Raw genomic sequence first — 26,082 nt, 5'->3', positions numbered from 1 at the left:
AAGACTATGACTCAAGTTCGATGCCAGAGTGGGATGTCTGTTAGTGCGTGGAGTTGAAAAAAGAATAATAATAATAATAATAATTTTCTTTATTTAAATAGTAAATTTTGAAAAAATTGGTGTGGAGAAACATATCAACTTTATGGTTTCATTTTATTTATTTATTTATTTTCCTGTTTGGGGTCTGTCATTGTGAGCCAGAGGATATTTCCAGAGTTTGTCTTCATTCACAAAATGATTTGCTTCAGTTCAAAAGAATCGGTGAGCTAGACTATTGCCTCATTTCGAAATCTACTTTGTTTTTCCTTCCAGAGCATCTTCTTTGGGAATTGTAGAAGGAGCTTCAGTTTAAGGGGGGAGCAGTGTGTCTGGAATTTTCAAACTCGGTTGTTCTTATTTTTAATTTTTCCCCTTAATTTCTTTCTTCCTGATCGTTTCGCATTCAATTGCTATTGTATAGCATGTATATTGACTGAATTGCGTTGTTCTATCACATATAGGGTTCGTTTTTACCAAAAATTGCTGTTTATCGCACGTATGTCTGCTGTTAGGCTTGCCTGCAATCATTTGCTCGTTGATGATGTAAAATACATTACAAGTTTTTTATAAGATACAAAATTGTGTGTTTCATGTAATATTTTGTTAGAAGAAATAGATATTTGATGTGATGTGCAACGACAAATTTTCAAGAAGTGTGTAAACAGAGCATTAAGTATTCTGTATGTTAGGGGTGATATGCAAGTTCTAAGATCCACTTTATCTTGTGTTTCTTTTGTCAGCTTTACTAAGCTGCAACTTCATGGATAATTCAGAGTTGCCTTTGTTTCCATTCTTTCTATGTTTTGTTTCTTTTCTGTAACCTATGATTGGTTTTTTTCTGGAATTTATCAACTCATGTTTCCATGGGGTGTGGTTGGCACTTGACAGGGAAGAGATTGTATATGCAACTTCAATTTCCCTCTCCATAGGTCTCATGACTTGTTTCTCTGGTTGTTTTGGGCATCAATATTCTTCTCCACGGCCTAGGCGGCCGGTAGACGATGATATCACCGAAGGCATGTCATCTAAACTGTACTAAACTAGACTAGAATTGCTGTTTTGACATCATTATTTCAACCATTGCACTAGTTTTCTACCCCATTGACAGTGTATTTTGGCAGTATTGCATTTATCATGCCTTTGTTAATGGTTTTCTTTAAAAAAAATATATGTTGGTTGCAGAGATTTCAAGTGTTCACAACGCAAAATTGTATAGTTACACGGAGTTAGAAATGGCAACCAACAAATTCAGCCTCGCCAATAAGATCGGTGAAGGAGGTTTTGGATCAGTATACAAGGTGAGAACCCCTTGAGCCTGTAGGAGTTGATTTCATCATTCATATGTGTGATTCTTAGCTAACTTTACCTTTCAAACTTTTAGGGGGTGCTAAACAATGGCACCTTGGCTGCCTTAAAGGTGCTCTCTGCAAAGTCCCATCAAGGTGCTCGAGAATTTTTAAATGAGATAGTGATGCTATCAGGACTGGAACACGAGAACCTGGTCAAATTGTATGGTTGCTGCGCCGAAGGAGAACACAGGATCTTAGTTTATGGCTATCTAGAAAACAATAGCCTTTCTCGAACACTTCTGAGTATGATTTTTTACACAATCATTGTCATTCTAGTCCTTCATTTTGTGTCCGGCCGATGCTAATTATATTGCATCATAATGCAGATGGTCGATACGATGCAAGTCAGTTCACCTGGAGTGTACGAACCAAAATATGCATCGGCGTAGCAGAGGGACTTGCATTCCTACACCACGTAGGCTGGCCCCATATTGTTCATAGGGATATCAAAGCAAGCAATATCCTTCTCGACAGAGACTTTACGCCAAAAATCTCAGACTTCGGGCTGGCAAAGCTTTTCCCATCCACCGTGACTCATGTTAGCACAAGAATTGCTGGAACTTAGTAAGTACTTGAAGAATCCCGATTCTTGACATCTTAAAATGGTAGTTTTACATTGTTTAAAGATCCCTTCTTCTCCTTGGAAGTTCCATGTGGTTATAAAGAAGTAAAGTCTTTGTTTACTTTCGCAGCGGCTATTTGGCCCCCGAGTATGTGATGAGGGGGAAGCTGACACGAAAAGCAGATATATATAGTTATGGTGTCCTCCTAATCGAAATAGTCACTGGAAGAAGCAACAACAGGACATTGCCTTCTAGAGAACAATATCTTCTTGAAAGAGTATGTAAAGCCAGCCACTTGAATTATGTTTTCTCTTGTTCAAGAATTCTAAAACAGCCTAATTGTCTCTTGAATCTGCTCACAGGTTTGGAGGCTATACAAGCAAGGCAAGCTTGAGCAATTGGTCGATACAGAGCTCCAGGGGAACTTCGATGCTGATGAGGCTTGCAGGTTCCTCAAGATTGGCCTGATGTGCACCCAAGACTTGGCAAACCGCCGGCCATCCATGCCCGATGTTGTCAAGATGCTGAATGGTGAAAAGCTCGATATGGATGAGGGGAACCTTTCGAAGCCAGGACTGTTTATGGAGCTGGTGACTGTTAGGGATTCAACGAGCGAAAACAATCCATTGTCATCGGATGTACAAACAGACGGTAAGTCTTTGTCCTCCGAAAGCTCCCATGCAACATTATCTTTCTCTTCAATTTATGATAGATAGATAGAAGAAGCATTTGAATCCCATGAACTTCTTTCTTGTTTGGATTGTGTTGTTGTGTCCTGTTAATTTATGATGTCTATGTTTTATTATTGCTTTTCTTTTATTTTATGATAAGAACATTGAGCATAGAATTTTGTACATTGTACTAGTATTATAAAAGCAATTTGTACCAAGCATTCAAATCATTGCAGCAGATTATATAGCATGTTGCTGGAATTGCTTCCGGCTCAATTTTTTTCTTATTAAATATTATATTTAATTATTATTGAAATAAAAAAAATAAATTAAAATACAAGACATGAAGCTAAAGTAAGCAATCTTTTTTATTCATAAGAATTTCCGTAAGAATGGGCCAAGCGGTGTGTGTGCTCCTGGACTTATCAGCTTGAGATTAAAGGTTTAACTTCTAGATCATCTTCCGCACATGTTATAACTAGATTTGTTTGGTGAATAAATATTTCAATTGAAAAATATAAAAAATATATTTTATTTTATTGAAAAAAAAAATTGTAATTCTTATAATCAACACCTGATTAGCCGGCTAACGAAAACATTCTGATGGATGGGGATGGAGAAAGTGCTTATTTATTTATTTATTTTTTCCCTCAAGCAAAACCTGCCTCACAATACTAAGTTAAAGATCAAAATCTGGTCAACTCCATGGAGATGAGCAGAGCAATTATTTTATTCAAATAATATGAGAAGGTGAATCATCAAAATTTCTTCAAACAGCCGAGAAGGTGAGCACGCCGTACTTTCTTCAACAAAGTACGCCGGGGGGAGAATTGATTATCCTAATTCGCTATATGGTTTCATTTTTTCGGTTTGGGGGCCTCTAATTGTGACCACAGAGGGTATTTTCAGTGTTTGTCTTCATTCACAAAATTATTTGCTTCGAAAGAATTGGTGAGCTGTACTGTCTCCTTTCTGGATCTAGTTTGTTTTTCCATTCACAGTGTACTGTATGTATATGTATATGGGAGTTTCGTCTTTGGGAATTGTAGCAGGAGCTTCAAATTCAGGGCAGTAGTGCCCTGGAATTTTCAAACTCGGTGGTATATCTTTTTTCTCCCTTTTTCCCCATTAATTTCTTGCTTACTCATTTCTATCGTATAGCGTGTATGTTGGTTGAATTTCGTTGTTTTCTAGCACATCTAGGGTTTGCTTGCACCAAAATTGCTGTTTGTAGCATTGGCGTCTGCTTTTAGGCTTTCCTGCAATCACTTGCTTGTTGATGTAAATTACATAGCAATTTACTATCACAGTTTTTCTTTTCTTTTCTTTTTTTCAGCTTCTTTAAGAGCATCTACAATGGATTCTTCAGCCACTGTAGAAAGAGTCTACAACGTAAAATTCGGTTCTACAATGTCATTAAAAATTGAATGGGTTTTTGTTGGGTTATTAATTTGATGTGGCACGGGCAGGAGAGAAGACTAACTCAAAAATGAGTTCCGCATTGCACATGGATTTTCTAATTTTCTGTATCCTATGATCTGTTTTTTCTGGAATTTATCAACTCATGTTTCCATGGTCTGTGGTTGACACTTGACAGGGAAGAATATATATATGCAACTTCAAGTTCCTTCTCCATAGGTCTCATGACTTGTTTCTCTGGTTGCTTTGGGCATCAATATTCTTCTCCACGGCCTAGGCAGACAGTAGACGATGATGTCACCAAAGGCATGCCACCTAAACTGTATTAGAACTAGACTAGAATTGCTGTTTTGAAATGATTATTTCAAACCATTGCACTAGTTTTATATTCCATTGACAGTATCTTTGGCAGTATTGCATTTATCATGCCTTAGGTAATGAAATTTTTTTTAATTTGGTTGCAGAAATTTCAAATATTCAAGACGCTAAATTGTATAGTTACACAGAGTTAGAAAGGGCAACCAACAAATTCAGCGTCGCCAATAAGATCGGTGAAGGAGGTTTTGGATCAGTATACAAGGTAATCAATAAATTTGAGAACCCCTTGAGCCTTTAGGAGTTGATTTCATCATTTATAGGTGTGATTCTTGCTCAACTGTTTAGCTAACTTTACATTCAAAACTTAGGGAGAGCTAAACAATGGCACCTTGGCTGCATTAAAGGTACTCTCTGCTAAGTCAGAACAAGGTGCTCGAGAATTTTTAAATGAGGTAGTGGCGCTATCAGGACTGGAACACGAAAACTTGGTCAAATTGTATGGTTGCTGCACCGAAGGACAGCACAGAATCTTAGTTTATGGCTATCTAGAAAACAATAGCCTTTCTCAAACACTTCTGAGTATGATTTCGTGCAAACTAATTGTCTTTCTAATCCTTCATTTTGGGTCCAGCCTATGCTAATTGCATCATAATGCAGGTGGTCGCTACGATGCGAGTCAGTTCAGTTGGAGCATACGGACCAAAATATGCATTGGTGTAGCAGAGGGACTTGCATTCCTACACCATGTAGTCTGGCCCCATATTGTTCATAGAGATATCAAAGCAAGCAATATCCTTCTTGACAGAGATTTTACCCCGAAAATCTCGGACTTTGGGCTGGCAAAGCTTTTCCCATCCACCGCAACTCATATCAGCACACGAATTGCTGGAACTTAGTAAGTTGCTGAATTTTTTCACTCTTGTTTTTTCAAGAACTCGAATTCCATTTGTGATCAATTCTTATATTGTACAAATTCTTGACTTCTCAAAATGGTAGTTTTATTTAATTTTGTGTCATGTGTTTGACACTACCAATGGTGCTGGTGATCACAGTTAATTAACACATGCTTGTGATTATGTTGTTTATCCTTTGTATTGCTTTTACAGCGGCTATTTGGCCCCTGAGTACGCGATCAGGGGGAGGCTGACACGGAAAGCAGATATATATAGTTTTGGTATCCTCCTAATCGAAATAGTCACTGGAAGAAGTAACACGAACAAGCGATTGCCTTCGAGAGATCAATATCTTCTTGAAAGAGTATGTACAGTCACTTTTCTTGAATTATGTTTTCTCTTTTTGGCTAAGAAAAAAAGCCTGATTATCTCTTGAATCTGCTAACAGACTTGGGGGCTGTATGAACAAGGCAATCTTGAGCAGTTGGTTGATACGGCGCTCGAGGGGAACTTCGATGCTGATGAGGCTTGCAGATTCCTCAAGATTGGCCTAATGTGCACCCAAGACTTGCCAAAACGCCGGCCATCCATGCCCGATGTTGTCAAGATGCTGAATGGTGAAAAGTTCGATATGGATGAGGGGAAGATATCAAGGCCGGGATTGATTATGGAGCTGATGAATCTTAGGGGCTCAACGAGCGAGAACAATCCCTTGTCATCAGAGGTACAATCAAACGGTAAGTCTTTGTCCTCCGAAAGCTCCCATGCTACAATATCTTTCTCTTCAATTTATGATCGAAGCAATTGAATCCCATCTTGCTCGGTTGCGTTGTTGTGTCCTGTTAATTTATGAAGTCCTCCTGGTAAAGGCAAAAAATGATGAAAACATACAATGTGTATTTTTAATGACACGGGAAAGTCGCTATTCTTCGAATACGCACCCCGGCTAGAGTTTGTTTATAGGTATTGTGCTATTGTATTGTTGTATGTTATTACTTCTATTGTTTTGTTTTATGATAAAGAACACTGAATAGAAGATTTTGTACATGGTAATATATAAGTAATTTGTACTTGTCATGAAAAAAGAGTCGAATCACAGCAGCATTTTTTATCTCATGCTTGTCTCTGGAGTTTATTTTATTTTTCTTATATATCTAAATATAAAAATACAACAAACCTTTCATTCATAGGAGTTTGTGATATCAATTTTGAGACCATTTGTATGTTATTTTATTAGCATAAACCACCCTTCAAGTATTAAAAAATTATTCCAAAGGCCACCCGAAAATTGCCGGTTCCAACGTCGTAAAAAAAAAAAAATAAAAAAATATATATAATTTATTCCAAAGGATAAATAACATATACAATTTTATTGATTATCTGAAAATAGAATAATTATGTGTTATGAAATTTCAAACCATTTTCTATAAATAAGATATTAATACGTATCTCCGAAGTGTTTTAGAAATTTAATAAATTATTATTTCCTATATATATATGTGAAAATAAAATAATTATGTGCTTAGTAATGCAACTGGTGTATTACTAATTATGAATAAATTGTAATGATTATCATCTAGGGTGGAGTATTTATTTATATTATATGTAATTAATATTTTTTGTCATTTTGAAGCCACGGATCTCTCTACAGTTGCTTCTCCCAATCCGATGCTTTCCGATTAAGGCGGCAGTTTAGAGATCTGTTCTCCGGCGACCTCCGCCGCCAGTAGCGCGTACTCGTAATTGTTCCCCGTGCCTTATCATCGGAGTCGGCTGCCGTGCGGAAGTTTTCTATCTTGCGGAGCATCAGCGGGATCGGGCAGCCACTCTGTCGCTCCTCTCTTCGCATGAAGTTGAAACCTCGTTTCCAGCCTCGCTCTCTACGATCTCACCAGTGCTCGTGGTGTTGCCGCCGATATCAGGTACATGACCCTAGATCTGAGGTCCTATGCTTCTCCTTTCTCTTTTATGATCTGAAGCTACGACTCTGCTTCGTTGTTATTGTACTGAATTGCTTCTTCTTGTTGAATATTTGTTTATGGTTTTGAAGAACTTATCCGCCTCATTTCGTAACTTGATTGTGTACTTGTGTTTATTGCTCGGTAGATCATCAATCCATCTATGGTGTGTTTTTACTATGCATTTGCACGTGAGATCAATTAATACCCATAGGACTAAGTACGTAGATTTCATATGGAAGTTTCGTTGCGAGAGTACGTAATTGGTTTTACCTTGTTAAGCACTGATTTTGATGGAGACCGAAGAAATTGTGCAGAAATTTAGTCTATTGTTTTTTTAAAGTTACCATCAGCCATGCCTAAATGCATATTCTTCTGCTAGTTTCTTCTGAGCTTTTCGGATGACATGCCTTTGTGATATACATGATAGTATGCACCAGAAGATGTATTGCAGCTTCACCGAACTCTGGAGGACTTTGGGATAAAGCAACTTGCACGAAGACTTGAAGGACTTGAATGTAGTCATCATCATACCTGCTTGGGTGTCCAGTGAACCTTGATGTCCTGTCCTGAGACGACCTCGTCAAGATTATTTATGGCATAAAGCAACTTGTACGAAGAGTTGAAGGACTTGAATGTAGTCATCATCATACCTGCTTGGGTGTCCAGTGAACCTTGATGTCCTGTCCTGAGAAGACCTCGTCAAGATTATTTATGACACCATCAAATCTCTCTGTGAGGCCACTGCTAAGGATTACTCCAGTGTAAAGTGCCTATCATGAGCTGCTTTATATTTTATTTCAGCTATTAATTTTCTTATGCTGCTCACCCGTTTCTATTGATTTTGATTTTCAACAACATTTAGGATCCATGTGAGTAGCAACTATGAACAAGTCGATTGTACATGAGGCCTACGACAGCAAGGGAGTAATACATTGAGAAGAATATGTTTGGTATGACAACAATTTGTATCTTTATGCAAAAACATTCGATGCTGGGGAAGGCCAAGTCATTGAATCCAGGATGTCTATATGCTGAACTTGAAGGATTTGGAGAGGTAACTTCTGTTTGAGATGCACACAAGTAAAAATGCTGTTCCTTTTGTGCTCTAAGATGTCAATTAATAGGGTCCTGAGGTTGCTGGCTCTGCTGGAATCACCATTTTCCCCTTGTTTTTAGTGGCTTGATTGTTGCATTGTAACTGTGTTAGCTGTTTTTGCATAATTACTTGTCTACTGTAGACTGCAATAATTGCATATAAGTATGATGACTAAATGTTACTTCCCTGAAACAGATGAAGATATTAATGGTGGCCACAAGTTGGTGATAATGCATCACTTGAAGCAGAGGCCGGTAAGGATCAAGCTATACTTCTAATTGTGTTCGGTGCTTGCATTGAGCCAGGGTTTTGTACGCATGTGGTTAGCTAGTTTTAGTGTGTTTTAATTCGAAGCATTCTGGTGACAGATATTCCGTAAAATTGGTAGATCACAGGGAATCAGTGTCATCCCAAGGATAAGCTTGATCAAAATCACATGAACATGATGGGTTCTTGACATCAATCGGAGGTAAGAGTCTCTCCAAGCCTGATCTGAATTATTGATTTGCAAATTTACCATTTCCCGCAATTGATATGTTGCTTGTGCACCTCCCGTCGAGATCGATTGCTGGAAAGGTTAGGATCAGTCTTATATGACAAGTGTCAAACTTGTTTTCTCCTACTAGAGTCTTCCCATGAATGCAGGAAGTCTCCTTGTTCCATGGCAGCTGTCAAGTGGATATACGTATATCTCACCCAGGAAATAGCAATCAACAGAGGCTAAATCACAACAAATTTTTCATCTACCACGAGTGCATCAGGTGAATATTTGAATGCATGAATTCAAATCATGTGCAATTTTCATACTAGAGAAATCTATACTACAGCATATCCCTAAGCTACATATACAAGGAGGCTACATCAATACATTGTGCTAAAACAGGAATACAAACCACCTACACTTACAGAAGCGCATTCACTCATCTGTCCGTTTGAGCCGAGGCTGCTGATAACAAAAGTATTGCCTTAAAACAAAAGACCCACTCCTCAAATCGAAGATTGTGCAAGTAGAATGATGGCACAGAAAACTATTAAACCTACAGAATGCCCCGGAAAAAGCCATCATTCTCCCAACAGTCCTGCATTGACATTGGCCACATACAATTAACAGCTGACAAAATACAAGTATGTTGCAACATTATTAGCAATAAAACCCAAAGTAGCAGAGGTTTCTAAACTCGTAAAGATTCCATGTTTTTTTGCAGGGGAACATAATAACAGTAGATTGCGATGTCATCCTATGAATTCATTGTTCTGATCTACTAGCACTTAAGCGACTTTTTCAGGTTTTGTGTTACTTAGAAATTCAAACTATGATTGTTGCATATGAAATTTATAAAACATCATATAAAACCTAAAAATATTATCAGATCAGATTAAGGTTGCAAATGTGAATATCTAGGCATAATAAACAAGTAAGGCTGAACATTTATCATAAAGCATATTCAATACCTGAATCATTTTGTTCATGTCCTCGGCGTGTGCTCTGCATCTGATCCGTCTGCAGAGGAACTCTCGCTATCTGAATCTGTCAACCAAAAAAAGAAAAAGAAAGAAAGAAAGAAACCATAAAGATTTATTTAATTATTATTAGAGAGGGAGGAATAGGATAAGAAGAGATAATAACCAAAGACAGTCTTGATCAACATATAACATCACCATAAATAGATCTGTTTCAAGTCCATGGAGATAGTAGAAAAAGAATCACCACTTACCACTCGAAGACGAGCCAGAATCACTGCTGGAACTGTTTGAACTGCTGGACCTGCTTCTGCTATCTCTCTCTTTTTCACCTTCAGGTGGAGGAGCAGTTCCCTTTTCAGTTGCTTTTTACAATAAATCCAGTTATCAGGCCAATTTTTCACCAAAAAATAAAATCCATAGCTCACACACGCACCCACAGAAAAGAACATATACAACAACACCAGAATCATAGAATTAATCAATACCTGCTCCAGTTGCAGCATATTTTTCAGTTGATGGCAGAGTGGAATTCTGCAATTTTTCAGAAATATAATTAAATGACATTCTCTTAAGTAACCAAACAAAATACCCATAATTGTAAATAACAAGCAAAAAAAAAAAAAAATGTTACAGTTCTCACCATCCCTCCAGTACTCTGATTTGCAGCCATTCTTGCCTGAAGAGCGAGTTCAGCTCTCCTTTTGTTTTTGCTCAAGCTTTTCTTGTAATTGGTTACAAACCTGTCAAGCTCCCATAGTGTTTCAGTATCCACACTATCTATGTCCACCTCAATCTCGTCGTCATTCTGAGAAACTGCAGTATTCCTCTTCTTGATAATCTGGATGACTGCATCAAGCTTTTCAGGAGGTAAACCCTGCAAATTCGTACTAAGTCTCTGCTTCTCATCATAAGTCATGTCCCTCTTGTTGGGATCCTTTGCTTTAGGTTTCCTGGGTGCTGGGGTCCTTCCAAAATAAGGCCGTTGAATTTTAGGATCGATTACCATAGTTGATGACATCGGCTCAGGTTCATTAGAATTCCTCATCTGTGAGGCGGCGGCAGCAGGTACATATGCAGGGCCATGGACAGCAGACGGTATAAAAGCAGGAATGGGAGCTGAGGCCGAGTCTACAGCTGAAAATCGATGAGACTGGGGGGGTGCCTTTCTGGAAGGGGAGGTATACAACCCTCCGTCTGGATACATTTGGTATTTCCAATAAGGATTATATTCAGCCTCTATAATTGCCCATCTCTCTTCAAAAGTCTGCAGCAGTTGTTCTGCCATGACATGGACATCTTGTCCCTTTGGATTATATGTCATGGCATTGCGAAAGACAAGTCTAACATCCTCAGCAAACTCGCCCGGGGACTTATACCAATTCTGCGCCAATCTTGTCTTAATTGTACCCAAATCCATGGGATGCTTAATGATGTCATGGTAATCAATCAATCCCAGGGCCTTAGCATCTACAGGTTCATTGAAAACCCAACCAAACTTGTGCTTCATTAGTCTCTGGAGTAAACTGCCACAGCTTCTAAACAACCTATTCCTGTTTTTATCGAACCCAAAGCCAAATGCAAATCCAGCTTCTCTACTGTGTTTCCTCCCATTGTTTGACTTGTGTCTCTTAGTATTTTCAGGAGGCAGTCTGTCTTTTCCCAAAAGAAACTCTGAATTCCTGTAATACTGATTTGCCTTTGGGGTCCTTTTCTCCTTCTCCACACCTGGGTCACTGGTTTCCATTAATGCAACAGTGAGCTGCCGCCTATATGGCCGTGATTCTAGATTCCGGGCTGCACCCATATCAGAATTAACTCTCACTAATGAAGCAGGCCTGGATTCTTTGTGCTTCTTGACACCCATCTCTGAATTCATCCTCACCAACACCCTCCGGTTTACAACCTCATTTTGGGAATGCTGAGGTTGAGGTTGACTATAACCACCAATAGGAGCATCCTCAGGCTCTACATAACTGCTATTCATACTAATATTGCTTTTGCTAATCTGAGTATTATATGAAGCAAGATGTAACTCCTTTGATTCAAACTGTTTAACTAACCGCCTAACCTGATTAAGCTCTAACTCTAGCTTCTTCTTGAGCTCCTTAATATCAGCCTTTGGGGTTCCATTACATAAATTAATTCTAATTCTATCATCAACACTAGATACCACTAGTGGCTTTGCCGCAACAGTAGCGATTGCTGGAGCATTACCTTCTGGGACTTGAGGTGAAACCGTTGACACAGAAGACGGGAGAACAACTGCAATCGAACCTGTCACTGGCTCTTTGTCATTCAGGGACTCATTCCCAGCGAGCAGATCTGATGCTGCAAGCCCTTTGTCAATTGACTGATCATTTTCACTTGGAAATGTTGGTTGCTCCTTCAAACTAGGAAGCCTGTCATCACTCATCTGCTGAATTTCACTGTGAACAGGTGTTGATTTTTCCAAATTCTTACCCTCACTAACATTCTGCTTCCCATCAGTTAGGCTACCACAATCCTCATGCACCCGAACCTGTGCTGAACTTTCATCCTCCAACAATGAAGGCATTTCTTCTCGGGGCTGTTGCTGTTCGTCCAGCATCAGCTGGCCAGAAGAATCCGCATCTTTGCCAGGTGACCCACGCTGGAGAACCTCCGCTAGAGAAGGAGATTTCTGAGGGTCACCCTCCCTTCCAACTGTAGCTCCCAATGACTCCTCAACATTGTCCCCGACTAATCTTGAGGGTGAGGCTGTTCCTGTCCCAGCAAGATTTCCATTTATAACAGGCAGAAGAGGGGAAGCGGTGTCACAATACTTGGGACCCTCATTGATACGAGCGGGAGAAAGTCCGGCAGCAACAGCGTTGTTAACTTCTGCGGGGGAAACATCGGTGACTGAAGAGGTAGGATTCGCGGCGGAGGTGGAAGGGGCAGAGGAGGTGAGGTTACCGGTGGAGCAAGTAGCAGGGGCAGTATCGTTATTATTGGAGGATTTAAGGGCTTTTTTCGACCTTCGGGTATAAACTATACGATTCTTCTCCGTCGACCGACGCCTCAAATACTTCAAATCCTCGTCAGAATCCCCTAAACTCCCCGAATCCATACATGTAATCACCAATCACTGAATAATAAAACCCCTAATTTCCCCCAAATCGACCTCCTCAAGTACCGATAGATAACATGATTCAACAAAATTAGGGTTTCAAAAACCCTAAAAATGGACAACGAACATACAAACAAAGGGCAACAATAATCACTAGAGGCGGCAGTAGAAGAGAAAATCGAGCTCGGATAGATCAGAAAACGCGTATACTTTCACATATACCGCTCAGATCCAACTTCTACAGCACCAGAAAACAGGAGCCAAAAAAAATAAAAAAACGAAGGTCGAGATCCTAACAGCAGACGAAATAAAAACGAAGATAATTAACACAAACAGTAAATAAAACAGGGGAAAAACCAAAAAAAAAACAAAAACCGATTACGGAATCTAGGGTTCGTGGGCACAAGAGAAGAAACGAGGGAGGCGAGCGTTGTTGTGTTCTTTGATCCGAACTCCACTCATCTCTTTCTCTCTCTAGAAAAAAAATAATAATAATAATAAGATTTTTTAAAAAAAAAAAAAAAATGTTTCTCTCTCTAGACTCTGTGTGGAGTGTTATTGTCCCGCTCGCCTCCGCATCGATTTTAATCCCACGCGCTGATTGCCATTTGATTTTTGATCCAAAGGCGGTGCTATTTCCCCCACGCGCTGGCGAGTGAGCCCGCCTATTGGGCTGCTGACGTCACCGATCTGGAAAAATCTTATTCGTTCGTTGATTCCACGCGCGATTGAAGAAGTCGCGCCACGTGGTGTCGCTTTAGTTTTTAGTGTTTCTCCTTTATAGCATTTTTTTTGGGTTGGATTCCTGTGACTTGAGAAAGGCCCCTCCGGGCCTCCCTCCTGTAAAAGATACTCCAGTAGTAGTATTGATTTGTTATTTTGGTCTTTGTTTTTTTATCTAAATTTTTTAATATATTTTTTTTAAATGATAATATATTATATTATTTATATTATCTATATAAAATTTATTTTCAACTATTTGAGGTGAGTTTTGAATCCAATTGAAGAAAATACTACACAATTATTCAAATATAAAAGGCATTTTTAACAATTTGAGGTTAGTTTTGAATCCCAATTGAAAAAATTTATACGCAATGACTCAATTGGAAATGTCATATTTTTAATTTAACATCAAGGTTGTCTGATGCAAATGAAGTGCAGTCGACATAAAGTTGTATTGGCAGGTGACCTGAGGTGTAGGACATTTGAACCCATGATCCTCACGATCACAAGTCCAACCATATATCACTCATGCAATTTATGAAGCACTTTATTTCATTGCTTAAGACTAGTTGAGGTTTGAATCATGGACTTAGTTTTTAATAATAAAAGTTTAATTATATGGTATTATATAAATAAATATTAATATAATATTTGAAAATAAAATTAATTTGGTATAATATATATATAAAAGAAAAAACAAATGTTCCAATTTAATATGTTTAGAGAAATAAATTTGACAAATAGTTAAAATTTTACAAAATCTTTTAAACCAACACAACCATAATGGAATATGTTTGTTTTGATAGTTGAGTTTCTTCTTTAAATTAAAATTTAACATGAAACTAAATATTCATTTGTTTTTTACATGTAATTTTAGAAATATTAGTATTATATTGAGATATAATAGGAATAAAGTAGAAATAATTAAAATAACCTTGTTAGTATTTGTTCGTATATGTGATACAAAAATAAAGACATTTGTGTAATATATTGTAAGTTTTAAGGGTATTTGTAATGTTAATTAGATAGTACAGTTACTAAAAAAAAGGAAATAGATATTTTGTTATGAAATAGACTAAAATGAGAAAATGAATACTTTGTGATGGGACGGAGGGAATATGATAGTTAAACCATAATGGAATGTGTTTGTTTTGATAGTTGAATTTTTTCTTTAAATTAATATGTAATATGATATTTTATAATAGAATTATTTCTTAAGAAAATATAGAAATTAAATAGTAAAATACAAATGAAATAGGAAAAGAATTCTAAGAATTTTTAAAATTTTAAAATAAAAAAAATAAAAATTATTGAATATAATTTTATGCTAATGAAAAATTATATTTAATATAATATTTAAAAACAAAATGCCAAAAAATGCGATTTTGTTGCTGCGCAGGCTCCCTCAATTGTTTTTCCTCTTCCATGCACAAAAATGCGATTTGTTCAAGACTGACGCGCGACGGCGACGTTAATCGTGATGGCGCACGCGACACCGGCCGTCGACAGGACGAAGGAGCATACGACCGTTAGTACGTCTGTGAAAGAAGAAGAATGAAGAAAAGGTTGAAGCTGAAGGCGAAAGAAATATGGATGGTTTTTACTTAGGGTTTACTGCTCTGTAATTTGGAATGGAGAAAGAGGAACAACTCAGGTCCGTACTATGTCGTTACCGGGGCATTACAGTCATTTCGGCACAGCTCTCGGTTCTTCAACCATGGTGTAAAAAGGTGCAATAAAAAAATAGGTAGGAGTATATTTTATGCGTGATTGACGATGTTCTGTCTGCGCAATTTTCTTCGAGTATCTAACAAATTGGTGGTCAATGAAGCGCAGCAGCCTCATCGAAAGAGACGATTCAACGACTGTGTCTCTGCTTACCGTTTACCCTTCAAATCTGAATTCAACGTTCCTGCAAATCATTGTAGACGACAATCAAACCGTTGAATTTTCAACTCCACAGCTAGCCACAAGATCAAACGAAACCGACTGACTTGGACTGATTCTGCCCTCAGGTTAGAAGAACACAAATAATTTTTCTCGCGGAGCTGTTCAATCTCCAAGCCCAATCTCACTTCAACTCTCATTTATTTATGTCTGACTCGCTTCGTCAAAGGCTCACCTTGATCGTTGTTTTGTCCCGTCTCGTTCGGTATATAATTGTACCCATCCGAGCTCTGTTCCTTTTTCTGCAAGAACCTCGTGTACCTCCAACTCCTCAGATTTTCCCTTTCGGTTTTGACGTTTATGTTTACTTACAGTTGAGTGAGAGCGCCACATATTCAAAGGACCCTTTGTTAATTTTCACTGTTCATCTTCTTTTCTTGCTGGGAATGCTTCCATGTTTAGCGATTAATTAGAATCGGTTGGCGAATTGCATTTGGGCGAGTGGTGGGGGAAGGTTTACTAGGGGATTTTGAGAATTCAAATAATATAGTGTATATTTTGAATCTGTGATTTGATCAGGGGTGATGATGGATGGATCAAATGGTGGTTCTAACTCGCCTGCCCCTTTCCTGCTGAAGACCTATGAGATGGTGGATGATCCTTTCAACAATTCCATCGTTTCCTGGAGCGACAACGGGCTCAGTTTTGTTGTTTGGAATCCACCTGAATTTGCCAGAGACTTGTTGCCCAAGTACTTCAAGCACAACAACTTTTCCAGCTTCATCCGCCAGCTTAATACATATGTAAGTTCTTTGCCTCCTCAATTTGCACAATCTCCAATGCACATGTGTATTAGAAAATTATGACTGAAAGAATAATGAGCAAATGTGATCTCTGTAACTCATTAATCACTGGGGAGGCAATTGGTTTGGAATAAACGAATGGTGAAGAATTATCTTGGCTAAGTTTGGTAGTAGATGTTCAAGAAAATATGCCTTCTGTTGTCTTGGCTGTTGGCTATGCTTATTTCAGGAAAGCATTGATTTCAAAGGTAGTTTTTTTGGAGTTATTTGGCTTACCATATTCTCAAATTTCGCAGGGTTTTAGAAAGATCGATCCCGAGCAATGGGAGTTTGCTAATGAGGAGTTCATTCGAGGACAGACGCATCTTCTAAAGAACATACACAGACGGAAGCCGGTGCACAGCCATTCAGGTAAAGGAAATGCTGCTCCATTGACAGACTTAGAACGGGAGGAGTTGGAGAAGAAGGTGGAGAAGCTGAAGCAGGAGAAGATTTTGCTTCAAGAAGAAGTAGAGAGACGTGAGAAGGAGAGTAAAGGGTACGAGTATCAGCTCCGATCAATGGGGCAGAAGTTTCAGAACATCAGTCACCGGCAGCAGCAATTGATTCTCGCCTTATCTCAAATGTTGCAGAAACCTTCGTCCACCCCACGAAGAAGGGATCCATCAAAATCTCCTACAAGAAAGAGAAGATTGTCGGCCTTGGATTTCCTGCAAGATCAAAGCAATCTCAAGCAGAGCTCAAGCACTTCATCTCTACCATCACTGAACGCCGAGCATGTTAAGAATTTGGATTCGTCCCTAACTATTTGGGAGAAGTTCGTACAAGAGGTTTCCCCTCTACCCCTACCTTCAACAGCCATTACAGAAATGGCAGCATCCTCAGGGGACTATGATTTGAGCATACCCCATTGCTCGCCTGAGTGCCGGATCTCCACATCCTCTTTAAAAGACTGTCATTCCTCTCCGGATCTTGCTACTTCTTCAAATTACGCTGAAAGTCCAGCAATATCATCACTTTGCATTGACCTAGCTTCTTCCAGGCAGAAATCACCAGGCATTGATGTGAACAGGAGTCCTGAAAAAATTCGAGATGTGGACATGCTGGATGATCAAGAACACAATGCTACCGATTCTCCAGGGCTGGATGGAGCTAACGATGTCTTTTGGCAGCAGTTTCTTACAGAGGCTCCCATTTCGACTGTAATACAAGTAGTACCACATTAGAATTAGAGACTTAACACAATTGGAAGGATGTTAATGGAGTATACATGATGATGATCGTGAAATCTCAAGCTCATAGGGTAACTAATGTAATTACTAATTGCTCATCCTTGTTACACTACACTGTTGGATGCATTTTTGTTGGTTGATTAGAGCTACACTTTTGTATAATAGTTCTTTCGACACGTTGTAATGAAGTGTTGTTGATGTAGACTTCATAGATGCATTAATTAGAGGCTGTTTTGTTCTGGTTCGAATCAATTCAGTTTTTGTTCGAATTTGATTGTCCTAATTCCTTCGTTTGTTTTTTTTGTTTATTTTATTTTATAAATAAATTCGATCGATATTATATATATACACATTATCATCCTATCAAATTGCAACGTAAATAAAAAAATATAAAGTTTGAAGGGGCAGTAAATTTTTATTTAAAAAAAAAATAAAAATAAAAATTGATGTTATGGATTGACCTGTGTGAGTTGCGACATAGTTTGTGAGCTAACGATGCTATCCTCTGCCCAAACCCCTCGCCTCCTTCGTTCTCCTACCCTCAAATGCTTCCATTCTTCGCCGCTGCCCAGCACTGCCACTGCCACTGCCACTGCCACTCCGCAGCTGCCGTCTATCCTAACCACACGAAAATCCCTTCTCTCCCGTCAGACCTCCGCTTCGGACCTCGCAAAGTCCTTTCTCGAACGCCTTCGCCGCACCGAGCCCCTACTCAATAGCTTCCTCTATGTTTCGTCTGACGAGGACGTTTTGAAGCAGGCCGAGGAGTTGGATTACAAGATTAAGAACAATGAGGAGGTTGGTCCTCTGGCTGGGGTTTTGGTCGGGGTTAAGGATAATATTTGCACGCATGATATGCCGTCCACTGCGGGGTCACGGCTCTTGGGGAATTATCGGCCGCCGTTTGATGCCACGGCGGTGAGAAAGCTGAGGGAGAGTGGAGCTATTATTGTTGGGAAGACTAATATGGATGAATTTGGAATGGGCAGCACAACTGAAGGCTCTGCTTATCAAGTTTGTTTTGTTTCCTTTCTTACGTTTTTCATTGATTAAGTTTGATTATACAGTGAAAATTCAATTATTCGGATATGGTGAAAACTAATCAGATCGCTATGAGAGAGAAAATTATGCAATTAGCCCTGAAATTGGACAATTCTCAGTGCAAGTTTAGCACGATGTAATTCAAATAGCAATTGCGAGTATGGGGTTCTGATGATATGGAGGCCTTATTTATATTTCAAAACTCTAACCCCTGTTGAGATTCTAAAAGTGCAAGTTGGAAATTGGAATAATTATCAATTTGATCATCTGTAGGCAAATGTGGTTCACTCATGTGAATCTGTGTATTCATTAGGTGACAGCTAATCCTTGGGATTTATCACGGGTTCCGGGAGGGTCATCGGGAGGCTCAGCAGCGGCTGTTTCTGCTAGACAATGCATGGTGGCCTTGGGAAGTGATACAGGTGGAAGTGTCAGGCAACCGGCATCATTTTGTGGTGTTGTCGGTTTGAAGCCAACCTACGGTCATGTCTCAAGATATGGGCTTGTGGCCTATGCTTCCTCCTTGGATGTAATTGGATGCTTTGGTTCTTCAGTGGCTGATTCAGGAATTCTTCTTCACGCCATTTCGGGTCATGATGTCTTTGATGCAACAAGTAGTAACAGAGTAAGCATTTAATAGTTTTAGTGCTATATTGAGCCCTAGCGTATGAGAAGGAGGCTTTATATCTTAATAAATTTTGATATAAAAGTCTAGGGATTGTCAGGAAGAACATATTCTGTTAACTTAATATATATATATATATATGTTGTCACATAAATATATTCATACACAATATATATACACAGTCTTATGCTTGAGTTTCAGTTAAATGCAAGCATTTCCATTACTTTTATTTGAGATCTCATACCTAAATGTTGAAATTTCAGGAATTTGTTTGGCCTTGGAATTGCAATTAAGTTCCCAAGTTTTGGTTTCTATCGAACTTTATTATAGACAGAACCTTGATCAAATTTATGTTTTAATATTAATCCTTACAGATAATTAGCCATTCCAATGGAACTTGTTAAGGCTTATAGATGGTTAAGCATTTTTCTATGAATCAATCTTTTAGGAACTTATTTTAATCTTGGTAGGGGCTGCCCTTTTCAGGAAGTCCCTGATTATGCATCCCAGTTTGTTGCAGTAGATTACTTGGAATCTAAACCTTTGAAAGGACTGAGAATTGGTGTTATTCGTGAAACACTTGAAGATGGAGTTGATACTGATGTAATTTCTTCAGTCCAAGATGCTGTTTCTCATCTGGAAGAACTTGGAAGCACTGTGACTGAGGTTTCTTTTTTGTTATTTAATTTGTTGTGTTAATCTTCCCTTAATGATTCTATCAGTATGTGAGGTTTCTTGATTGCATATTCATTTCCACATATTCAGGTTTCTATGCCTTCATTTTCCCTTGGATTGCCAGCATACTATATTCTTGCAGCTTCTGAATCATCATCAAATTTGTCTCGCTATGATGGTGTCAGGTTGTATTCTAACCTTGGTATGTTTTAAGGCACTTTTTGTGCATAAGAAATATTTCTTGGTGTTGTGAATTCATTATGTTAGAGTGAGTTAATTGTTTTACTCATAAATAGCTTCATAGATTCAATTAACCTCTTATCCATGTATCTTGCAGATATGGAAACCAAGTTTTTGGAGAAGAGCTTGCTTCACTATATAGTGATACTCGCGCCCAAGGGTTTGGTTCTGAGGTATAAGTTTTCCAATAATTTCCTTAGGAATATTTCTGTTCAGTATGAACTCTTATTTTATGATTTGTGTTGGCAATAAGCATTTAAACATTTATCCCCTTTATTGTGGCTGAAAGAAAATCTTACAGTTACTGATTTGGCGATGTATTTTTCGATTTTGTAGGTTAAAATGAGAATTCTAATGGGCACATATGCTCTTTCTGCTGGTTATTATGATGCATATTACAAGCGAGCTCAACAGGTTTGACTCTAGTTGCTCTGTTTTTGTAGCATCTATTATTAATATTAATACAACTCCTGCTGCTATACATTAGATAACTAGTATCTGTAACCAGACTTGGGCAGGATATACTTGAGATTCTAGGGTATGAAGTGATCATATCTGACTTGTGAAGTAATTTGAACATCTTGGTTCTGTAATTTTATTCTGAAGGCTTTAATGAATATCTGCTTTTTGATAAGGTCATATGATATACATTAATGTTTGTACTGCAATTCAGGTTAGGACTATAATCAGAAATAGTTTCAAGGAAGCTCTAGACAGAAATGACATCTTGATATCTCCTGCTGCTCCGTCTGTTGCTTATAAGATGGGTATGATACTCTCAGCTTTACAATTTTCACATGAGACTTTTTGTAGAAAAATAAAAAATAAAAAGATAAAGAAAAAATGCAATGGAATGGCAAATATAAAAAAGATAGAGAGTAATATGCACCCATATCTGTTTGAGCTTTTCACATGATTTTTGGATTTGGAAATATTTCTAATGTACACCTCGTCTTTTGTCCAGGTGAGAAGAAAAATGATCCGTTGGCTATGTATGCAGGAGATATAATGACTGTGAGTCTTGATATGTCATTACATTGTTGTAGTAATATTTGCCATTTGTTTTGAGAAGTGGAAATTCTTATTCATTTGAGATGGCCTTGTATCTGCATCACCATCCTAATGTTTTTTCTCTGCATTAATGAGGTTGATAGGCATGCAATGATGTGTTCCCTCAGGAGCTTTATGACTGAAAATTCACCGAATTGTTCTTATCTTTGCACAGTTAATTTATTTTATGTTTATGTTCTCTTCTGTGGGTAGAGTAGTAAGACTTTTGACAGTTATTGCTAGATACTCAACAAAAGACCGTCTCCATAATGATATGGAGTCATAAATATTTGGTTCTGCAGACCCACCATTCTGTTCCACCTGCTAGTAGTCATCCCTTGAATTATCTTTGAGTAGCAGCAGTTCTGATTATTTGAGATAAATACCTTTATAATTTGACCCAGGTGAATGTGAATTTGGCTGGTCTACCTGCTCTGGTTTTACCCTGTGGATTTGCTAAAGGGGATAATACTGCTGGTCTACCAGTCGGAGTTCAAATGATTGGTGCCGCATTCAACGAGGCAAGGCAAAATTTAAACTTTGTTTACTTTGAAGAATGCTTTTTATGCAACATTTAGCCAGTTATTGCTGTTATTCTGTTCCCGTATGTGTAATTCACTTGAAATCTGAATATTCGGCGTACTAGTTGGAAAAGTGAAAGTGTGATATTAAAGAATCGACCTTCTGTTATGGATTGACAATCTGAATCTCCTGTGCAGGAAAAGTTGTTGAAAGTAGGCCACATCTTTGAGCAAACACTCCAGGGTTGCTCATTTGTTCCCCCAATTATTGTCGATGATTCCACTTAGCAGCATTAGCTGAAAAGAGGGAGCTAGCTGTGTGTGTAGTTGGATAAAGGGCCTGTGCTGTAGCCAACAAAATTATCATCCAAACCGATTTCTTGTCAAATTCATTGCCAATTGTGGAAGAATTCATTACCAGAAAAGAAGGAAACTATATCGGAGGTAGGTAGGTAGGTATTGGATGTGTTTATCCCAAGCTTCTCTACTTCTTGCATCATGTAATTTTTGACTTGTGAGATTTGTATGAGGTTAACAGTATTTAAGGCTTTGCTTTCGGATTTATAGATGAAAAAAAGGGTTTAATTTGTTCAGATTAATTCATCTTTGGTCTATACACATGATGAACTAAATATTCAATTCAAATATATGATTCTTATACAACAGAAGGAAAATTCCTTTTCTGGCATACAAAGGGTATATTACCCCTCTAAAAAATCACATGAAAGTGGGCTTGAGGTATTTTTAAGAAAAAGTATAAACAACCCATAATCCGTTCATTTTGTTTTTACTGACCACACATTTCTCGATTCTTGAAATCCAAGAACAGAAGAAAACGATTAGGCCTGAGATGTTGCTGAATTATCCTCACCACTGCAGCTTATGGCCAGCAGCAAAGCTCCTCCCTCCTCGCAATCACCTCCGGCCTGAGAAATTGAAGTTAAAGAGTGCTGCAACACCCACGTTGTTAAGAAGGAACCAGAGCTGCCGGCGGCGGCGGTGGTGGCGGCGGACATCTTCTACAGCCGCAATTTCAGCTTCGCTTGGCCAACTGGATCTAACAGAAGACAACATCAAGCAGGTGTTGGCCGATGCCAGAACTGAGGCAAGCTACTCTTCTTTGTTTTTTTTTTTTTTCTATTTTTTGGGAAATGAACTGTGGGAATAATTGCTTGCTTTGCAGTTGGCACAGCTCTTCGATACATCAGTTAATATTACAGGTGCGTGAATACATTAATTCATCGTCATCGTCATCATCGTTCCTATGTTGTTTAAGCTTACCATTGTTTAGGGAAAGCAGAGCTTGCCGAACTTGATGGGCCGTATGTGAAGATCAGCCTGAGTGGCCGGTTTTGGCACAAGCGTTCGACGGTTCTTGCTCGTCTTGGGAATTACTTGAAGCAGAGAATTCCTGTAAGCCCACTTCAATCAATCGATCTTTTCAATTTTCATTAATCTAAAAAGCATACATTTCCTTCGAAAAGATTGACGTTGTCCGCCATCTGGATTTGTCAGGAAATATTGGAAGTCGACATTGAAGACGAGAAGCAGCTCGACGATAGCCCTGAAAACTTTTGATGCTTTCCTTTCAATGTTAACTTTATTCTTATTTGCAGTCGAAGTCATCTTCAAGTAAAAATGTAAAAGAATAACATAAAATAATTCCATTTCCAATTTTGAAGGACTCACTCTTACAACAACAATGGAAACAAATCCATTTCAAAGTTGAGTGGAAATCACATTCCTAGCTCAATCTGTTGCTCAAAAGTCCTTCGACAGATCCGATGAGCGCCAGAATTGTGACAATCAAACAGAATAATCTGAAAGCCTGAAGAACCATCCATGTACTTGTCCAAGCTCTTACCTTGTTCTGTGCAAAGTACATTTCCACAGGGAAGTATATCGCCAGAGGCCAAAAATTCAACGCCCCGAGAACTCCTAAAACCTCGTTGAAGTAAGGGAAGAGTATCGCGAGTCCAGTCGTTGATGCGACGTAAACAGTTCTGAAGCTCAGCCGCAGAAGGCTCAGCTTGAAAGAAGGTAGAAACGGGAGCTTAATTACGTACTCGTGGTGCACGAATCCGCTGTCGGGAAACTTTTTTTCTATCTGTCTCTCGGCCACAGCAAACAATGGTTGGCTGTATATCTACCAAAACACAAGTATAATTAAAATATCCCTTAGCATATTCGATGTTATGAATAAAAACTAAGTGAATGGTTTACCTGATACCCTCCCACAAGGTGAAGAACAATGCATGCGTTCGCGAGGTCGATGAGCCAGTAAGGTTCGTAAAATCCGAAGCCCGTTAATAGATTTCCCGGCGCTTGGCTTCCGAAAGCTGCGTAACCGAAACATCCACAGCAGAGGAAGAAGAAGCTGGTGATAAGTATAGCCGCGGTCGATGCCTTTTTCATAGTCTTGTTTTCGGGAGGAGGTGACTTCAGAGTATCCTTCATTCGCAAGTTCATTGTTATTGTGAAGAAGATATATTTGTTTCCTATGTCTTCGATAGGGCCGTAGCGAAAGGATTACTACCTGAATGTCCAAAAGAATTATGTTGTAAGTGAAAGCGAATGCAATGTCTCCGATTGCTTGCGACGACAGCCAAACTTTTTGAACAGCCGTAGCTGCTGGCGCTCCGGTGAGGCTACCCTGGACAACGCCATTTTCTGACGACCCAATGTTTCGACACAGAATGAGAAATGAACAGCTCACAAAGAATCAAATTTCATTTGATGTAAGAAATCTTGAAAGAAAGATACCTACTACTTTTGCGAATCCGAGAGCAAGCCCGATGAAGGTATAGGCGAAGGACATTACAGCGGCGACTATTGAAAGGATCTCCATGTTATGGAAGTCGGGTATCTGAGAAAAAATGATCTGAACAGCTCCAAACAACAGCATGAACAAACTGTCTCCGTACTCGCACGGCGCATCGTGACCTTCGTTGTGGTAGCAATTCGATTTCAGAATGGCCCTAAATAATAACAAGACAATAAAGTACTCCCTTATAGATTCATGAATGAAGAAGGGCTATGAAATCTCTACAAGTTCTTCGACATTAGCACAAGTTGCCACATTGCCAACACAATCCGTGTACTAAAGATGATAAAAATTAACAGAAAGTTCAATTACAGTTCTCTTTTGGTAGTAAAATTAATAGAACCAAGAATCATGTGAACTCAAGTTAATGGCCATGACATCGACGAGTTGCATAATCGATATCATACCTCATGCTGATGGCTGCTGTGATGGTGTAAGCAATCCCATAACCATAATAGCTTTCTTGAAGGAAAATTCCAGCAATCCACATACTCTTCTCACCTGCGAAAAAACAGATTATTTCACAATTGTTGCAAAATGCAAATAGCTTTTGAAGATAAAAGGAGATGAAAAAGTTCATCAAGAAGGCAAGAATCCACTGTAAGCTCCAGAAACTTGATTGATCACATACATCAGAATATCCCCAAATCTGAATTAAGATCACCAATTTTGTAAATTAATTTACCTAGATAGGACTTGACAGCTTGAGCATATGACTTGTTTCTGACGTGCCCCACCACAGGATGAGGATATCTGTAGCAGTCACAGAGAAGGTTCGAGGATATGATAGTGATTATCCCAAAAATGACCATGGAAAGAGGACCTCCAATCCAGCCAAGCTGAGCCACACTCCATGCCAGAGACAGCACTCCTGACCCGATCACTCCAGTAATTATATGGGCAATTGCTGTCCATACCGTCCCTTCACATTCCAAATTACCCACAACATATAGTAATGGAGATTATCAAAACCCTAAATTGAATAAAACTGCAAATTAAAGAGACCTGTTCTTTTGAGGGAAGTGTGAGCATCTGAAGAAGAAGAAGATGAAGCAGCAGCAGCAGCATCTTCGATCAAAGGATGGGAGTACTGGTCGTTTTCGTCGACTTCAACCATCTTGCAATCAAAGCTTTCTTTCTGATCGATGGATGGCTACAGCCACAGGCTGCTACTAATTGCAGTAGCAGACAGAAATAAGAAGCAAAGAAACTACGCAAGTAGACGAAAGAGCTACTTATATAAATAATTTTAGATTTAAAATAATGACCTTCTAAGCACCCATATCCAAACACATTGTGAAGGATATTTTAAAATTGTTCATTACTTTCTCCGTTCCACAAAAATGCCAAATTTTTTTTATTTCAAACCATCTTATATAATTTGTTATTATTATAGCTTTAATCATATTTAAATTCAATAATTTATAATTTTTTATTTTTTAATTAATTAATTAAAATTAATATATATCTTAAATAATTATTTTTATTAATATATTTTTTATTACTTATTAATTATTCTCTTTGTTCGGTTTCTATATATTGAGATATAGTATAAATAAAAGGGTGTGTTTGTTCGAGAGTTTGGATTTTGAGTTGAGAT

The 26,082-nt window shown here is 38.5% G+C and overlaps 7 protein-coding genes across 23 annotated transcripts; 5 read left to right on the top strand and 2 right to left on the bottom strand.

Moving 5' to 3' along the window:
* Positions 1-218: 218 nt before the first annotated feature.
* On the top strand, positions 219-2,872 carry LOC127240175 (cold-responsive protein kinase 1-like). The gene is made up of 7 exons (XM_051258694.1): positions 219-386; positions 928-1,055; positions 1,222-1,337; positions 1,421-1,631; positions 1,715-1,952; positions 2,081-2,228; positions 2,314-2,872. The coding sequence occupies exons 2-7, from the start codon at positions 974-976 to the stop codon at positions 2,665-2,667; spliced, it is 1,149 nt and encodes a 382-aa protein (XP_051114651.1). The 5' UTR covers positions 219-386; positions 928-973; the 3' UTR covers positions 2,668-2,872.
* On the top strand, positions 2,478-9,354 carry LOC127240173 (cold-responsive protein kinase 1-like). Of its 14 annotated transcripts, none has more exons than XM_051258690.1 (14): positions 3,221-3,573; positions 4,220-4,347; positions 4,506-4,621; positions 4,728-4,938; positions 5,017-5,254; positions 5,466-5,616; positions 5,701-5,989; positions 6,886-7,174; positions 7,641-7,974; positions 8,076-8,267; positions 8,505-8,563; positions 8,698-8,778; positions 8,955-9,070; positions 9,193-9,354. In XM_051258690.1, the coding sequence occupies exons 2-8, from the start codon at positions 4,266-4,268 to the stop codon at positions 6,933-6,935; spliced, it is 1,137 nt and encodes a 378-aa protein (XP_051114647.1). In that variant the 5' UTR covers positions 3,221-3,573; positions 4,220-4,265; the 3' UTR covers positions 6,936-7,174; positions 7,641-7,974; positions 8,076-8,267; positions 8,505-8,563; positions 8,698-8,778; positions 8,955-9,070; positions 9,193-9,354. The 14 variants fall into 14 exon arrangements, with proteins under 14 accessions (XP_051114641.1, XP_051114647.1, XP_051114649.1 ...); XM_051258692.1 differs by having other exon boundaries at positions 8,936-9,070; XM_051258687.1 differs by having other exon boundaries at positions 8,678-8,778.
* On the bottom strand, positions 9,067-13,380 carry LOC127240171 (transcription factor GTE4-like). 2 transcript variants are annotated; one of them, XM_051258677.1, is made up of 5 exons: positions 10,414-13,380; positions 10,259-10,304; positions 10,025-10,102; positions 9,762-9,837; positions 9,067-9,388 (listed from the first exon to the last, which is right to left on the bottom strand). In XM_051258677.1, the coding sequence occupies exons 1-4, from the start codon at positions 12,859-12,861 to the stop codon at positions 9,776-9,778; spliced, it is 2,634 nt and encodes an 877-aa protein (XP_051114634.1). In that variant the 5' UTR covers positions 12,862-13,380; the 3' UTR covers positions 9,067-9,388; positions 9,762-9,775. The 2 variants fall into 2 exon arrangements, with proteins under 2 accessions (XP_051114634.1, XP_051114633.1); XM_051258676.1 differs by having other exon boundaries at positions 10,025-10,135; positions 10,414-13,377.
* A 1,976-nt stretch (positions 13,381-15,356) lies between these two features.
* On the top strand, positions 15,357-17,710 carry LOC127240720 (heat stress transcription factor A-4a-like). 2 transcript variants are annotated; one of them, XM_051259541.1, is made up of 3 exons: positions 15,357-15,599; positions 16,051-16,274; positions 16,571-17,710. In XM_051259541.1, the coding sequence occupies exons 2-3, from the start codon at positions 16,056-16,058 to the stop codon at positions 17,498-17,500; spliced, it is 1,149 nt and encodes a 382-aa protein (XP_051115498.1). In that variant the 5' UTR covers positions 15,357-15,599; positions 16,051-16,055; the 3' UTR covers positions 17,501-17,710. The 2 variants fall into 2 exon arrangements, with proteins under 2 accessions (XP_051115498.1, XP_051115497.1); XM_051259540.1 differs by lacking the exon at positions 15,357-15,599 and having other exon boundaries at positions 15,606-16,274.
* A 263-nt stretch (positions 17,711-17,973) lies between these two features.
* On the top strand, positions 17,974-22,251 carry LOC127240267 (glutamyl-tRNA(Gln) amidotransferase subunit A, chloroplastic/mitochondrial). Its single transcript, XM_051258833.1, has 10 exons — positions 17,974-18,520; positions 18,861-19,172; positions 19,659-19,838; positions 19,938-20,032; positions 20,185-20,260; positions 20,424-20,501; positions 20,761-20,854; positions 21,052-21,101; positions 21,542-21,658; positions 21,857-22,251. The coding sequence occupies exons 1-10, from the start codon at positions 18,002-18,004 to the stop codon at positions 21,944-21,946; spliced, it is 1,611 nt and encodes a 536-aa protein (XP_051114790.1). The 5' UTR covers positions 17,974-18,001; the 3' UTR covers positions 21,947-22,251.
* Positions 22,252-22,306: 55 nt separating this feature from the next.
* Positions 22,307-23,340, top strand: LOC127240269 (uncharacterized). Of its 2 annotated transcripts, none has more exons than XM_051258836.1 (5): positions 22,307-22,396; positions 22,488-22,763; positions 22,842-22,878; positions 22,959-23,071; positions 23,174-23,340. In XM_051258836.1, the coding sequence occupies exons 1-5, from the start codon at positions 22,307-22,309 to the stop codon at positions 23,234-23,236; spliced, it is 579 nt and encodes a 192-aa protein (XP_051114793.1). In that variant the 3' UTR covers positions 23,237-23,340. The 2 variants fall into 2 exon arrangements, with proteins under 2 accessions (XP_051114793.1, XP_051114792.1); XM_051258835.1 differs by having other exon boundaries at positions 22,950-23,071.
* Positions 23,341-23,349: 9 nt separating this feature from the next.
* LOC127240268 (probable amino acid permease 7) lies at positions 23,350-25,703 on the bottom strand. Its single transcript, XM_051258834.1, has 7 exons — positions 25,488-25,703; positions 25,168-25,404; positions 24,890-24,983; positions 24,422-24,636; positions 24,195-24,328; positions 23,882-24,109; positions 23,350-23,804 (listed from the first exon to the last, which is right to left on the bottom strand). The coding sequence occupies exons 1-7, from the start codon at positions 25,597-25,599 to the stop codon at positions 23,403-23,405; spliced, it is 1,422 nt and encodes a 473-aa protein (XP_051114791.1). The 5' UTR covers positions 25,600-25,703; the 3' UTR covers positions 23,350-23,402.
* Positions 25,704-26,082: the final 379 nt, after the last annotated feature.

Source organism: Andrographis paniculata, unplaced genomic scaffold (assembly GCF_009805555.1).
Source record: "Andrographis paniculata isolate CXL003 unplaced genomic scaffold, ASM980555v1 Contig79END, whole genome shotgun sequence".
In the NCBI taxonomy this organism is placed as follows: Eukaryota; Viridiplantae; Streptophyta; class Magnoliopsida; order Lamiales; family Acanthaceae; genus Andrographis; species Andrographis paniculata.
Note: the sequence above shows the minus strand (reverse complement) of the source record. Positions and strands in the feature narration are given on the sequence as shown.